This window comes from Chlamydotis macqueenii, chromosome 1 (assembly GCF_036417535.1).
Source record: "Chlamydotis macqueenii isolate bChlMac1 chromosome 1, bChlMac1.mat, whole genome shotgun sequence".
NCBI lineage: Eukaryota > Metazoa > Chordata > Aves > Otidiformes > Otididae > Chlamydotis > Chlamydotis macqueenii.
This window is the reverse complement of record NC_141556.1, coordinates 152,846,004-152,862,210: the sequence shown is the minus strand read 5'-3', so window position 1 is coordinate 152,862,210 and position 16,207 is coordinate 152,846,004. Positions and strand designations below refer to the sequence as shown.

Below are 16,207 nucleotides of genomic sequence, written 5' to 3'. Positions count from 1 at the left end.
TTTTGCCAGAAGACACTGGAAGACAGTGGGAGAGCCGAGTGCAGGTGGGGTAGGTTGGTTACGAGTGGTGACCCTGGTTCAGGGCTGCCTGAACTCTTAATGAGAACCTAGAGGTGACAGCAGGAGTTCAGAGGCAGAGGGGCTAACTGCCTGCCTTCCTCCCAGGCTACTCATCCTCTTTCTTGACACATGACATTTGGCAGCCATAGTTCCGGGGAACCATCTGTCAACACTCTCCTTCCCACACTCTCACACAAAATTCCCACTCCTCCTGATCTTTGCTGCTCCTTCATTAATGAATCTTCATGAAAACGTGCTACCAGGAGAACAGGATTCATTGACATGGCATGACTTTCTGGGAAAGGTGTTAAAAACAATGAAGGATAACAAATGGAAATGTGAGTTTGAAAAAATTATTTTACGTCACGTGAAAGGATGAGCTTCTTTGTAGAAAACCATTGGCCAAATGAAGTAATTTTGAATTGCCATAAGTTATTTAGGGCTTGTCTGCCAAAAATAGGTACCATTTTAATTACCAAGACAGAATGAAAGCAATACAATTTCTCTGCTATTGCAACTTCTTAACATGTCTGTAGTTATATTTGTATAAAGGTGCTTTATACTGGGATAGCTATTCCCACACAGGAAGGAAAATCATCATTCTGATGTGTCACCTTGATAATGATACACTTACACCCACCCTCTTACCCTGTTTTGCCTTTTAATTTTAAATGACCTTCTCCATCCCCGATGGGACTAATTATCCCAGTAAAACTTGCAGAGCTGGCCTTGGCATGAAGCAAATGAATTGTTGCTGCCCATACACTTATACAGCTGTGGCAACAACAGGAAGAAATAGTACACATCCATATATGCTGACTTTCAAGTAGAGGATGCTGTAATCAAACTCAGATATGCGTGTTAAATTTTAACACCTCTATATTGAAGAGCACGCACATTAAGGAGTAGACTATATTTTCCATATATTAGATCTTAGGAATATGTAACATGAACAGCTCTCACAGGGACGAAAGAGAACTACAGCTTTTTCCTTTGGGCAACGAGATTATGCACAACTCCAGAAGCAACTGGAGGCAAAGACATCACCTGTGGCATTACAGCAATCTGAGCCTGACTACAAATGCAAGGCTTGTGGGGAAAGCAACTACAAAGTCTCCAGAATCACCTGGGGACTACTAAAGCTGATATGCTGGATCTGTGAGATGAGTAGCAACATATTACAGGAAAAAAAAAAAAAAAAAAAAAAGGGAAGCAAGGTACCTGAAAGAGGAATCTTTCAGCGTTCAAATCCCTTTGTGGATATAGCATGCAGTCTTCTCCATGTTCAGTACATACTACGTGCTTCCAGGACTGAACTGTGTCACTTAGGGTAAAACCAATTTATCCTTTACAAATCTGTCCATCATTTTCAGTATCTCTGTCTCTTTTAAATGAACATAAATCTGTGTTTTGAGCAAGGGGTTGACTTTTGTGTATGTACAATGGATAAGACAATACCCAGGCAAAGCCCTCCAGGCTCAGCTACAAAACAACTAAGATAAAACATAATGTAGCTATTGAACAGTAAAAAAGTGATATAAATGAGTAGTATATTTCATAATAATAGCAGTATTCCAAATTGTGAAAGTTAATGGATTTGGCAAATGTTACCTTCTGCCACTGAAGGACAGAGCAAAAGCAGTTTTATGGAAACCTGTGTAACTCCGCAGTATTTACTTTCTTAGCGGCTCATTATTCCCTATTGAAAAAGAGACCATTTGTTTTAACTTCTTTGATGTTGCTTAAGAGGTGTGCAAGTTTATATACGTTTGTTTGCACTAGATATCAGGAACTTTTTTGAAGAAGTTGGGTGATCCCCAAAAAAACCCTCTTCACTTTTATTGCAGTGCATAGATCATTCTTATCACCTGCTCTAAGAAGAGCACCGAACAGAAATGGTCTCTTTATTGTTTCCTTTATATCTGCTTTTTTTCACCATTAACACTCAGCAAAAAGAAAAAATCTTACTGTTCACTTTGGATAAAACACAAATTGTGTAGTGAAGCATGGGGCTTGGCAAATACTATTATACTGAATATGTCTAAAAATTATTGTATCTGTACTGCCCTGGTAAAAATATGAAGAATTACAGAAGCTGTGGGGACTCACGTACTATGCAGTATTTAATCAGGTGTGGGTATATTTCTTCTCATTTACAGTTTCCTTTCCCTTCTTCAGCCCGTGTGACATTCCTGTTTAGTAAACATTATAGGTCAACCAAAGCATGTTGATGTGATTTTGTAATGGCTTGCTGTTAATTGCTTGCTGCTATCCTTTCTCTTGAATATAAAAATGCACAGAAGAGTAGTGACAGGAATAATTATAGCTTCAGGTCTTCTTATTCTGTTTTTAGTTTCTTTGCAGCCTAGAGAGACATCAAAACTAACAAACTAAAATTTACACCATATAAAACCACTTTTTTTTTGTCCTGTACTGAGAGAAACATAGTAATTTGGTGTGAAATATGCTCACTCCACTCACTTTAATGGCAGTAAATAGCACTGCTAATAACATCTGCAGGATTGGCCGCCTCTTTTTACTTTAACACATACACCATTAGTACTGCCTTCACTATCAATTCCAACTCCTACAATTTATCTAGGTAAACATTCAAATGAAATTAAGACTTTCCAAATATTCATCTTTTTCACAGTGAAACATTTCAACAACTAAAAAATCCTTGGTCATATTTTATGGGCAGTTTCAATTGAAGCTACTTATTACTTATGAGTTCTCCCTTTCCCTCGCTCCACGTGAATGCTTAAACCTCCCCTTGCAGTTATGTTGCATGAGTATGGTTACAATATTTATGATATTAAATGGTAATTCCACTACAGGCTGACAATTATTTGAGCGCAGAGAACACAACGTTGCAAGCTCTGCTATTGCCACCTGCTGTCCACATTCACCTTGGAATGGCTTGGGTAGGCAGGGTTGCAAAACAGTGACCAAACAGATGGCAAGGACTCAGACTTAAGTGCTGAGTGGGTACAAAGTCATCAGAAGCAAAAAAAACCTGAAAAGATTGTGAACAAAGATTCAGCAGGAGCCTGCAGAATAAACCACAAAATGGTCCAGAGTGGTCACTATTTTGGGGTCTCTACCTAGGGACGGTAGCTGACGGTCCATACCTCACCCCACCTGTATATATATTCTGTTCCCAGCAAGCATCAGCTGCCAGTGACTGCTGCCGTCCACCACTAAGTCAAACCTCCAAGCTCTTGCCTACCTCGACAGTGGTTGGACATTCTTGGGTCGGCCATTTGATGGCTAGCATTTCTTTATCTAGCAGGGGAGGAAGGGGTTGCAGTAATTATCTGACTAATGAGGAGGATATGTTGTGGTAACAGAGCAGCTAGAAAATGCTGGAACGGAAGGCTGAGATGAAGAGCTAGGGAAGGAGGGGCAAGACTCTGAGAAAGAGGTAGGGGCCAGCAACAGAGCAACAAGCAATGAAGCCAGAAGGATTTTGCCCAAAGCATGAAAGGCAACTCTGCAGGGTCATTCCTCCCTCCATGTAAGAGAGGGACATGCAGACAGACAAGCAGACGAAGTGACAGGACTGTCAGAACAGGAAGCTCAATAAAAAATGCACAGCACAGTATATCTAAAGAAACAAGCCCCCCTTGCAGTTGCTTTTTCTCTAACTCCATGATGGGCATTTGAACTTTTGCCTCACACCTTCTGTAGTTCCGTAACAGGCTCTTTTTCCCTGCCTCATCCCCTGGCTAAGTAATATTGCTGATGGAGATGGCAGACAGTACTATCCCAAAATAAGGTAACTTGAGTTAGATGCACAGCAGTAGAACGTTTGAGGTGCAGCTCAAAGTTTTTGAGGTTTTGCTCAAAGTTTTTACACTCATGTTGTCTAATAATAGCAGCAAGACTGGTTTAGTTGATGTCAAGGTTGTGTGTAACAACCTGAACAACTTTGGCGTGGGGAAAGCTGACAGATGCCTTTAGGTTTTCTTCTACACGTGAATTTAGATTTGGGCCCTGGAAACTTCATTCATTCCACAAACAGCTTCTGAGGGTTTTGCAGCATGAGAAGAACTTGCTTCCATCTCTGCTACAAAGGAAACCAGAGAACTGACTGAAAAACACCACCACAAGTACACCTTTCTTCCTCTCTCTTTTGCTGGACACAAGACTTGGTTTTGGTAGAGCTACAGATGCTTGGTGGGATGAAAAAAAAATCCACATTGTTCTTTCTTTCCTCTCTTCCAAACATTAAATCAGTGGTGGGGTTACAGGAAATCTACACGCTCTTTATCCTTCCAGTTGCAATCAAAACAGGAGTGTAAGAAATGTGATGCTCAACAACCTGGTAACTTTTTTCCTGGGCTAAAACTCATGTAAAAACTAAATGTGATTGGTTTTTGAATCTATCTTTTGGGTTGCCACACAGTCAGACAATCAAAGGGTAAAGAACATTCCTTGTGCTGACTGAATGCAGGGCAAATTTTATTGACCCAGTATTGCCTTCAAAATCGTACCAGATGTGAGGACCTATAGAAGAGTAACTTTTCAACAAACAAGTTAATACCTGACAGGGAACTTGTCAGGCATCCAAGTGCCTGCTCCGGTACCTGGGTCACTGTTCAATCTGGGTTACTAAAAGCTCAAGTTTTCTGTCCTGCAGTTTGCAGACAACAGAGCTGTTTTAAGCGATGCTTCCGAAGCTGAAGGGCACAAATCTCTCCTGCTTGGGTTTGGTCCAGGTAAAACCAGCAGGTCTGTTTGACCACAGCTTATCTATAACACAAAATGGTACAGTAATATGTTGTCCACCTTCACCCCTTCAAAATATTGATTGAAACATTGACATTTTACTGCAGTAGTTAGGCCACTAGCTTTTATGAGTTAATAACGACGCTCTCGCTTGAAATACCCAGGAGTCTAGAGCAGAAATTACAGCTGTTTTGAGCTTTAATGTTTCAGATTTCTCATGCATATAACCGTGTTAGTTTTTCCTGGGCAATGCTGTACTTTAATTTATTGTCTAGATTAAGTAGGTGAGGTGAACGTCAGCTGGTATTTCCACTGGCTCTGGTGTGGTTTAGTGTAAAAGAAAATATTACAGGAACGCTGCTCTGAAATGATGTATCTGAGTTAGAAATAGCAGCTTAGAAACAAATCACACTCGTAAATCAAGGGTTTGCTCAGAAAAGCCTGGAGAGGTGAGGGATGTGAAGAGCTTTTAAAGGCTGGGAGCAATAAACGCTAATTCCTAGGAGTTTTTAATTGCTGACAATAAAAAGGGCTGGGAAGGCAGCCCCGCGACACGGGGGCGCTCCGGGCTCGACCTCTCCCCTTCCGGGCCGGGCCCACGGCGTGGGGGGGGGCGCCAGGCCCGAGGGCGCCAGGCCCAACGCCGCTACCGGAACGAAGAGGAGGCCGACGCCCGCGGCGGCCTTGTCCGGCTCGGCGGGCGAGCGGGAGCGGCGGCCACTACCTCAGCGCGGCCCGCCCGCGCAGGCCCCGCGCCGCCATTGGCTGCCGCCGCGGGGAGGCGCGGAGCGGTGCCAGGCGGCGGTGGCCGCGCCCGCGTAGGCCTGCCCCTGCCCTGCCGTGCCCGGCCCGGCCCGGCGCGGAGCCGGAAGCCGCGCCGATGAGTTGTGTGCAGCGCCTGCCTGCGCGCTTGGCGGGGGGTGCCGGGAGCTCCGCGCTGTGGCTAGGTAAGAGGAGAGCGCGGAGCAAGGCCCAGCCTGGCCGCAGCCCCTCTGCCTTCTCCCCCGGGAGGATGTGGGGACGGGGCGCTGTCACCGCCGGCGCCCTGGCCGCGCTGGCCTTGGCGGCGGCGCTCTGGCTGCGGTGCGATGAAGGTACAAGCAGCGCTGCAGCGGCGCTCTGGCGGGCAGGGGGTGGGGCCTGCCCCTGAGGGGCGGCGGGGGCGGGCCGGGGCGGTGGGCGTCAGGGGGCCGCTGGTGCGGCCGGTATGTGCGCCGCCGAGGGCCGCTCTCTGAGAGGGGGCTGCGGAAGCTGGGGGGGGGGGGTGTTCCCCAGGGAAGGAAAGGCCGCCGGGGCGTGAGGGAGGAGGAGGAGGAGGAGGAGGTGGCGGTGGGCCCAAGTGACAGGGGGAGGTGGGCTTGGCGCCGCCGTGCAGAACGGTTTCGGAACAAAACCAAAGCGAAAGGGCAGGGGCAGGGGCGGGGGCAGGGGCCGGGGCGGGGGCGGCACAATGAAACCCACTCCTCCCACGCTTGCAGCGGCCGCCGGCCGGGCCGCTCACCTGCCCAGCGAAGGGACGGCCGGGGGCTGGGGAAAGGGGCGGGTGCGGGTGCACCAAACCCCACCGCCGGCACCTTCGCAGGGGTCCGCCGGGGGCGGGGGCTGCCCGATCCAGCGGGGGCTTTCCGGGAGGCGCCGTCTCTGCCAAGCCCGCAGCGTGGGCTGCCGTGGCGGCCGGCGTGGGAGCGAGCTGAGCCCAGCCGCCCTCCCCGGGGCTCCCCCCGCGTGTGCGGGACAGCCTGCCTGCCCGCCCCCGCGGCCGTGGAGCGGGGTAGGGGGCAGGGATGCCGGTGCCCGTGGCGGCCCGGCGGTGTGCCGGGGCTGAGGTAGGGCGCCGAGCTGCAGCGCCCTGCGTGTCCCTGTCTGTGCGTGTGTCTGTGTCTGTGTGTGTGTGTGCCGGGATCGCGCTCCACTGCGGCGGGGAGGGAGGGAGGGAGGAGAGAGGGAGGGAGGGAGGAAGGGAAGGAGGGAGGCGCGCTGTGATGAGCAGGGCCTCCAAGTCCAGCCAGCGCCGTCGTCCTGCCGCTCCCGGAGGAGCCCGCGGCGGGGGAGCGGCCGGGCGGGGATGACTGCCTGAGCGGGGCGGCGGCGCGTCCTGCCCCGGGAAACGGGGCCGCGGCTCCGCCCCGGGAGAACGGTTGTGTGTTTGTTTTTTTTTTTTTTTTGGTTATTTATCATCATTGTTTTCGGAGGGGGACAAGCCGGCGGAGAAGGGAGATTTTTTTTTGTTTGGTTGGTTTAAACACCACCTCCCGCAGTGCCTTTTTGCAGGTGCCCGCAGCTCAAAGCGGCGCCTGGAAAGTTTTGTTTGCGAGCGGCGGCGGCGGCCCGGGCGGGGATGCGGGGCCCGGGGCCCGGCTGCCCGCCGGTTCCCCCCGCACCGCGGCTGCCGCGGCCGGGGCTGGCGTAAGCGCCCCCTGCGAGAGCCGAGTGCGGGCGTTGAACCCCCCTCTTCCCTCCTCCTCCGCCCCCTCCGTCCCTCCCTCCCTCCTTCCCTCCCTCGCTCTCCCCCTCCCTCCCTCTCCCCGGTGCGCGGCCATTGCAGTGACCCCGGCCGGCCAAGGATGATCACGAACACGCGGGGTTTCCTGTGGTCGGACCTGGAGACGCGGGCGCTGCTGGAGATCTGGGGCGAGGCGGACGTGCAGTCGGCGCTGGACGGTAACTTTCGGAACAGCCATGTGTACCGGGACGTGGCCTGCCGCCTGGCCGAGCTGGGCTTCGAGCGCACCCCCGAGCAGTGCCGCATCCGCATCAAGGGCCTCAAGCGCCAGTACTACCAGGCCCGGGACGGGTTGAAGAAGAACGGGCACGCCCGCAAGATATGCAAGTACTACGACGAGATGGACCGGATCCTCAGCTGCCGGGGGGGGCCCGACGGCGCTCCCGAACCGCTGGCCCCGCCGCCCGACGGCCCTCAGCCGGCGGGGCCGCTGCCCGGGCCGCCCACGCCGGGCACGCCGCACAACAGCCGCGAGGTGGACGCCGAGCTGGAGGAGGACGCCGAGCTGGAATCCCCCCGCGACAACTTCACCGAGGACTCCGGGGAGTGCTCCTCCTACGCCGACCACCCCATCAAGGTGGAGTGCCCCCCCTTCGCCATCCCCGTGCCGCCGGGCGACGGTGAGTGTCCTCCCCTCACCCTCCGGGCTCTGGCAGCCCGACTGCCGGCGCCTCTCTCCAGCTACCCTGCTTCTAGTTGCTTCTGCCGTACCCGCTGCCCTCCGAAATCCGCTCCTGCCCTGTGCACCTTGCTCGTCCCCAAAAGCTTCACCCCCCCGCCCCCGCCTCCTCGAACGCCGCCTGGAAGGGGAGCGGGCTGCTGCGGGGGGCGGGAAATGCTGTGCAAACCGTGTAGGGGGTTTAGATGCTGGGGGAGGGGGGAGCAGAGACGGTAGTGAGTTTTTTTTAATCGGTGTTTTATCAGTGGGAAACCAATGGAAAACTAGTGCAGAGATTATGGAGACAAAGTGTCAGGTAGCGCTGTACAAGAAAATAGGCGTCCTTCTCGCTGGAGAATTTTCCTGTTCCCCGCAGACTATGTGCAGTTTTGTTAATCGGCATTCAAACGATGATGACGATAATACCTGAAAAATCTGCTTATTGTTGCAGATGGGCCAGAAAGCAAAGGGAGAGCTTTTACGTAATTAATTGCTCGAGTCGTTTCAGAAACGCTGCTTCTAACTTTAGCAGGCTTGTGGACAGAAGCAGCCCTTAGATAAAGCCTGTCCCTTCCTTGTTGGTCCTTTACCCTCAGCGCCGTATTTGTGTTGTGGAGGGAGGGGGCAGTGTTATTTGTTTGTTTTAAATCTAGATTAATGCCGTGATTTTAATACAAACATGAACCTGTCTTCCGAAGTTGACATCACTGAGGAATCAGCCAATTGGTTGACGTTTAACCAACCTTCTTTTTACACATAAACCCCATCAAAGAGTTGTTTACACTAATGTTCTTTTGAAATGCAAATCCAGAATGCCAACAGACTGAAACTCAATTTAGATTAATATAATTACCTGCAATACACAAAGGAGCCTATACTATTTAATAGCCTTCACTTAAACCTTTTTAGAGGATCAAAAAGACTCCTATTGTTGAAGTTTAGTACTACAACAATTAAAAGATGCCTCTGCGGTTTTTGTGTTACCTTTATAACCTTGCAGAAGCTTGTGGTTCTGCTTTGGTACTGTGAAATAAAAATATCTGAAATAATTACAATTCACACTGAAAAAGTATAATAACTTTCTGACGCATTAGGTCCACATCTCATAGGGAGGTTTTGGTTTTTTTTTGCTGCTTTCTTCTTAGAAAATTATTTTGCTTCAGAAAAATAATTGTGTCTCTCCTTGTTTTAGGCTTTAAAGAAACCAATGCTCCAACTATCACCCCACCTCTCAATCAGCCCAAAAGGTCAAAAAAACGCCATGCAAATTTAACATTGGATAAAATGATGGAAAAATTCCTGCAGCAGAGTGTGGATACAGAAGAGAAATTTTACAGATATGAAGAACAGAGGCTCAAAATTGAGGACAAGCGTCGGGAAGCTGAGCATGCTCGAGAGCTTCAGATGTTACAGATGTTGGGACAGATGTTGGCAGGAATTTCTTCTACAGTATCACAAAGGTCACAGTCTATACCAGCGAGTCCACCTCAGAGAGCGAACCATCGTTCATATGGGGATAACTTTAATTATAATTCTATGACAGCAGCACTTTCTCCACCGATAGGTACTTCCTTCTATAGCATAAATAAAAGCTAGGGTTTTTTTAAACTTTTGTGTGAAAGCACTGGTAGTAAGTAGCTTTTTAAAATAAAAGCTAGTTGAAGTTATTTAATATTGTGGTGAAGGTGTCTGTCTAATGTAAAATGAAATTAAAATGTCATTCATACCATTGTACTGATTATTTAATATAGATACATTAGTGATAACAAATTTTAATGAGCAAAATCACACCTTTCAAACCATACAAATGTTGGGAACTTCTTTCCACATTCATGTCTCTGTAAAATGAAGTTAGGAAGAAGTTTTATATATAAAAGGCAAGTGACACATTTGCTGAAAGCTGTTGGTAAACGTCAGGTACCTTGTAGCGGAAATTCTGCTGCCATTGAAGTTAACGGGCCTAGCCCAGTATGTGAAGTTAAGGCTGTGCATGTGTTTTTTTTAGTGCTGAGAAAAGAGTGGAGTTTTGCCTACATTGAAGTAAGTCAAATGTTAAAATCTAGCTTCTTTGAAATAAATCTATTTAAATCAAAATTCTGAATCTTATCTTTAAGTAAAACATCATATTATTTTAGTAGTTGTAATAGATGAAAATGTTGGCATTTATTTTTATTCTATACTAGTTCATTTATAAATTTTTTGGGGATCTGAATTTACTTTAAAGAAAAAGGCAAAGCAATAACTCTAGAATTGTTGTTTATGCACAGACTTTTCCTTCCATACCTTATGTGTGGACCACAAGCTGATAATCTGATATTAGCATTCACTAACAGACATCTCGGGATTTGTGGCTCCGTGTGATTTATCTTTATCATAGTCTCTTTGTATGTGGAGGTAGGCTGCATGGGCAGGAGGGAAACAGGGATACTCTTGTCAGTGCTGAAACCAGAGTCGGCTCGGTGGTTTGCAGCCTGCCGCACAGAAATGAAACAAGTTTTGTTTTGTTTTAATTGTGAATTTCACACTGCTTGAAAGAAAAAAAAACATGGCTTGAAAAGAAAACAAACAAACAAACAAACCTGCCCAGCCTCAGTGTTGAATAATAATCCAGCATGCCAGATCCTAAAGGGCCTTCTCTGATTCCTGAGAGGTTCTTGAGGCCTTTCCAGTTCTATGTTACATACTACGTTTTCCTGTAAAATGTGTGGGGGACTGGATGGTTAGGCCTGTTGAGTATTTAGGCTGGCTGACTTGATTGTGTTTCTTCTTGATTGTATAGTTGGTCTGTGGTGTTCCTTGATGGCAGCAGACTTTCGCACATAAATTACAACGTACCTATGGATTCTGTCTTTTAAATGGTGTTCACCTGAAGTGCTTTAGAAAATCCCTTAGGGAATCTTTTGAGGATCTAGACTGGGACCTTACTGTTACTTCTGAAAGTTTTTTTTGCTGAAAGAGTTTCATCATCTGTAAAGACTTGAAACTGAAGTTCAGTTTTTCTTGCTGAATTTCATCATATGGATGTACAATCATATTACATTCTGCAAAAATATATTATAAATATTTAACTGTAGCAAGAGTAACTCAGCATGATTCTAATCTTTTAGTCGATGAAGGTGTAACAAAGCATTTATAATAAAACGTGAAAATAATGCTCCAGGCAGCACATCTTTTAAGGGATTAAGATTTCAGTTGTTTATAGGTAAATCTGCCTTAGTGTTTCTGTAAGTAAGTGAAGCTCTATTAAGAATGGCATTTTGCATAATTCTCTTTTTTCCCTATTTATTATGCAATCACTCTATATTTACATATAAAAAAGAAACAGCAACAAAGAAACAGGTCTTTCTTAACAATGTTGCACTTCAAGGGTTGCAAGCTATATGATAAGTATATTTCTTGCGTGGTTGAAAACCAGTGAGTGTATGAAGTGTGATTTCAAGAAAATAATTTGCACTGTTTCCAGAGGAGATGAGCATTTTGTTCTTGTCTGGGTCACTGCAATGCTATTTTGGCCATAATCCAAAACAGGGTGGTTTTTTCTTTTCTTTTCTTTTCTTTTTTTTAATCTTAGTAGGAATGGGGTGCCTGTATTGTAGAAGGATTTTAAAAGCAAAAAATCAGCCAGGAGTATTTATCATTACTGAACACTGAAGCATTTTATTACTGAAGATTAGTGCGTCTGTTTTAGGTTTAGATTCTGTGGAAGACAGAGAAAAAAATGCTTTCTGCTGGTAGCACAGATGCAGTGTTTTTTTGTTTATTACATTTTTCCCCATTATTGTATCTAAAATTTCTGGAACAGTTTTCACTCCCCCCCCCCCACCCCCTCCACCTTCCCCTTCTCCGGATTTTGAAGTTAGGGAGTGGGATTACTAAATTTTGTACAGCTGAAAATAAGGAGTATCGTGGGAGTTACTTTTTGTGTAGTTATGTGTTACTATATAGCAGTTTCTTGAGAGCTTTTTAGAAGGTCTGTAAAAAAGAAAGTAAGCATAGTTATGGTCTCGGAGACTAATATTAACATTCAAATAAACTGGTCTTCTGAACAGAATTGTGCAGTTAATGAGGAGCTTTGTTGAAATACAAGACCTTCCTCTTTTGGTGTATTTACTGCAATTTGTAGTTAGCACATCGTTGATAGAAGTACTGATCTTCAAATTTGTCCCATGTTAGGTAAACAGTTTAATTCTCTTTATCTGCCATTGTTGAAATACTTTTTTATTCTAAATTTCTGTAGTCTTTTGAAACCGTAATTTAAATATGTATCAGCCTGAGTGTGCAGTTGTTTTAGTATTTAGCCGGGCATGTAGCTGTGTATCAGAGATCTGTATTTGTATTATAGCTGAAGATTATCTTTGTGTGATATTTGTGACGTTTGCATCTAGTGCATTGGATTATAGTTTGCAGAAAGACTTTCACTATTCTTTGTAACCAGCTGCCAAAATAAAAAAAGCAGTGAGATAGGCCGTGATTCTGCTAAGAGGCAGAAGTCTTTAAGGGGAAACAAAAAATAAGGTAGGGTGTACGTTTAAAATGTGGTTTTAGTTGCTCTGTGCTTGCTCTGTGTCTGGATGTGTTTAGTCCTTCCTAAGTGTACCTATTTCCACTGAGCTTAATTATGACAGTGATTTCAGGCTGAACTACAAAATGTTCATGAAACTATTCTGGGCTGTTGTTTCTTTCTGTACCTGAGGCCTAAATTACAGCTGTGAGCAGTCAGTGGGAATAGTCTCTGCATCAGACCCTAAATTAATTTTTTAAATTATCACCTTCTGTACTTACTGTTTTAAAGATCTTTAAGTGATGAAGCATTTGGTTTTTAGAAGTATGTCAGTTTGTATATCTTCAAATTATTTTATTAGTGTTTATGAGTGCTTAAAAGAAATGCTGATGGTAGTTTAAGAAATAACGTACTTTAAAGTAACACTTCTTTTCTTTTTCTTTTTTTTTCAGTTATAGAGAGGTCTTTTTCACTGCACAGAACACACTCTCTAAAGGATATGGAGAATATTTTTCAACTGGTGCGCAATGTTATCCCTCCTCTAACAGGGAAAAGGCATAAAGGTCAAGATGGACGTATAGGCATTGTTGGAGGATGTCAAGAGTAAGTTAAACAGAAATCTGATTTTTGTTTCTGAGAGAGTTTGAGGATGTCACAACTACTGGTAGAAGCCATTCAACTCACCTTACATTTAAAACATTAGTATTTTCCAGAGAAAATCATGTCCATCAGGACCGTACATACTGATGTAAGAACATGTTTCCTTGCGGTTGTATTGCAAGAATTTGGTAGAGAATGTGGTTGAAACTTAGAAAGCTCTTTGCGTCTGTGTCTACCTTCTCTGTCCATTTTGAGCACCGAACTCTCTCTACTTTCAGTGTTAGTCTTCTCCCATTGCATGATATTGTTATAGAATAAGTAGAATAGGGTAAAACAGTGGCAGATTTGTTTTTTGTTTGTTTGTTTGTTTTCATTATTTTGGAACTGGGTCTCTTAAATCAGGAATAGAATGTTTTTTACTGTACACTTTTTATTTTGATAAATAGTGATGTTTGCTAGATTCTGTCAATACCTTATGTGTTCTGGAGTAACAGAAATAGTGTGTTTCAGGGAAAAAAGAGATAGAGCATAAATCAGTTAAATGCTGTTCTGACCTAGAAATAAAACAGGCTCTATTATTTTCTTGGCCATGTTTGGTAATCTGCACGATACTTTGAATGAGCTACTACATCTTTCTGTTTTTCATTTTCCCCTTTTGAAATAGAGATGTCATCTTTCTCCTGTCAAAGAGATCTGCTGTTGGACATCTGCCACAAATAATAATTCTATAAAAAGCAAAAGGTGCTGTGTGATAGCTGAGTTGATTAGCCAGGAGTTAGTTTTCCTGTTGGTCTAATAGGCTTAGGTTCTGTCCTCTTGGCAAAAGTAGGCACCTCTGGAAGGTGTTTCTGTCCATATCTCTCTCTAGTTTTCAGAAAGAGAATTTAGGGCAACTGGAATCACAGTTTAGGCACTTTAGTTAAGCAGGTGGGATTGATCCAGGTCACAGATCCCAGATTTGGCTTGCAAACAATGCTGTACTCTTTTGTTTTGTTTGTCTCTAAACTTTTCAGTTGGTTGTTTGAGAAGAGTTTGCTTTTTTATGGCATGATCTTCATAAATATTTCTATGAAAGGATCAGGTGACTAAGGTGAAATCCTGTGCCTTTGAAATCAAAGCAGGGTTTGAGATTGGCTTCAGTATAGCAAGATTTTATCTGTCTTTTACAGCAATCAAAGGAGGAAGCTTTTTAAAAAGATTGTTCTTGAATTTGAGACTTCATTATGGCAGGCTGATTTCCAGATTATCTAACCTTGTGACTGTGTTTCCTAACCTAAATTGTATTTCATTCTAGATACACTGGAGCACCGTATTTTGCTGCGATTACAGCTCTCAAAGTGGTACGTGTTCTTCTATACCAATCCAAAATGAACTTTTCATCATTTATGTTGGCTAAGTGCCATTTGTTAAAAGCATTCGTTCTGTGCTGCACATGAAATTTGAGTTCTAAACGGTCTTCTATTTAACAAAGAAAATCCTTAGTCCTGGATTTGTAGAAATACTTTGTAAATATGTGGCTTTTGCTATGTTTTCTGTAAATGTTTTCTCTGTGTAACATAAAGTTAGAGATATGTAAAAAAAATTAAGATTTCAGAGGGAGAACTGTTTTATCGGAGACTTGGATAGGAAATTTCAAAACTTGGCAAAATATTTTCTCCAAAAATGAGCAATAAAATAACTTTAGATTAATGTTTAAAGTTATTTTTTCAGAGTCACTTCTTCAGATTTTTTTTTTTCCGGACCTGATAGTGTGTTGAATGAAGTAACTTTCTTTCAACACTTACAGCTTTAGGCTAGTAAAATTCTTACATGCTATAAGTCTAAAAATTGTTGGTTGAATTTAATGTAATTTTTAATAGCACTTTTTATTTACATTATAATCTTTAGCAGGATTATTTTCTAAGCTTTTTTTTTCCTAGAAGTGTGAACTTCCTTATTTCAGTGACATATTAATTGGCTAAAAATATATTTACTGCAGAAATTCAGTGGTGATTGTTCAGATGTAAACAAATAATGCTTACATGTTACATACACTTTTCAGTACTCTATCTATAGTATATCAGTACTTTCAGTTCATTATGCATGTTTTTCTTTTTGAAGATTTGTTTCAGTAAGTGGGTAACCAATGCAGGTATTTCTACACTGCCCGCTCCTCCCCAGGATGCAGTCCCTTAAGGATTTAAAACTGATATGATATTATTTAGTGATCTTATATAAGACATTAAGGCCACTCACCTTTCTGTTCACTATGTGCAGATACAGTAGCGTACTGAGAGGTCACCTATTGAGATCAGTTGGTCTCAGATCATTACATCTGCACATAGAGTCATAGGATCAAGTTTCTGCGTTAGTGTCTTGAAATGTTAAATGTATAGTAGTAAAGCAGAGGAGATGCTTTCTTAACCTTGGGAAATTTTAATATGGAAGACAGATACAAGATCAGGCTTTGTGGTCCCTGCTTACGTAGTTTTTATGGGTATGTCTGATTTTTTTAGTCGATAACAGAAGCTTGAGGCTAAACTCCTCAGCTTTAATGTTTACTTAACTTTAAGGGATGTTGTTGAAATTATTCCAGCCTTTGTCTTGTACATATTTGGCCCATTGAGTAAAAATGGTAAGACAGGAAATGTACTCATAGATTGCCATAGCTATATTTTGCAGGTATATTATAGTAGTATTTTTCCTCTCTAATGTACCTTGTCTCTTGTTCAACTGTGTTCTTTTGCCTTTCTTCTTATTGTACACGTGTGACATTTTAGTCTTTGCTAATCTGCAAATGGGAAATGCTTTTCAAGTGGGTAAAGGTTCAAGATCTGTGTTCTCAGTCATCTTGTCAGTGAGAAGCAGAAAAAAAATATGTTGGAAGTTGAATACAAAAAATTTTCTCCAAAACACTCCATGGTAGTCTAAGCCAAAAATAGGAAAAAAAAGTAATAAAAATTTGCTTTAGCTACTGAGAAGTAAGAATGTAGGTGAATTATTAACTGAGAATGTTGGAATTATTAAGTTATTATTAAGTCTAAATTTGATAATTCTGTTTTCTAATTTTCTTTTTTTAGGGTGCAGATTTATCCCATGTCTTTTGTACCAAAGATGCAGCAACAGTAATCAAGTCATATAGTCCAGAGCTGATTGTTCATCCAGTTCTGTAAGT

At 43.7% G+C, this 16,207-nt stretch overlaps 1 protein-coding gene across 3 annotated transcripts in view; it reads left to right on the top strand.

The window, feature by feature from the left end:
- Window positions 1–5,462: 5,462 nt before the first annotated feature.
- NAXD (NAD(P)HX dehydratase) overlaps window positions 5,463–16,207 on the top strand; it is a 50,368-nt gene continuing 39,623 nt past the window's right edge. Inside the window, exons 1-6 of one of the 3 annotated variants that reach the window (XR_015261441.1) lie at window positions 5,463–5,738; window positions 7,337–7,914; window positions 9,145–9,516; window positions 12,906–13,056; window positions 14,348–14,393; window positions 16,113–16,201. Coding sequence is in view for 2 of the 3 variants with exons in the window: in XM_086770481.1 (XP_086626607.1) it covers window positions 7,356–7,914; window positions 9,145–9,516; window positions 12,906–13,056; window positions 14,348–14,393; window positions 16,113–16,201 (1,217 nt within the window). In the remaining variant the exon portion in view is untranslated. Of the gene's footprint in view, window positions 5,739–5,850; window positions 5,886–7,336; window positions 7,915–9,144; window positions 9,517–12,905; window positions 13,057–14,347; window positions 14,394–16,112; window positions 16,202–16,207 lie in introns of those variants that run through there. The other 2 variants (XM_086770481.1, XM_086770489.1) reach the window with 2 other exon arrangements.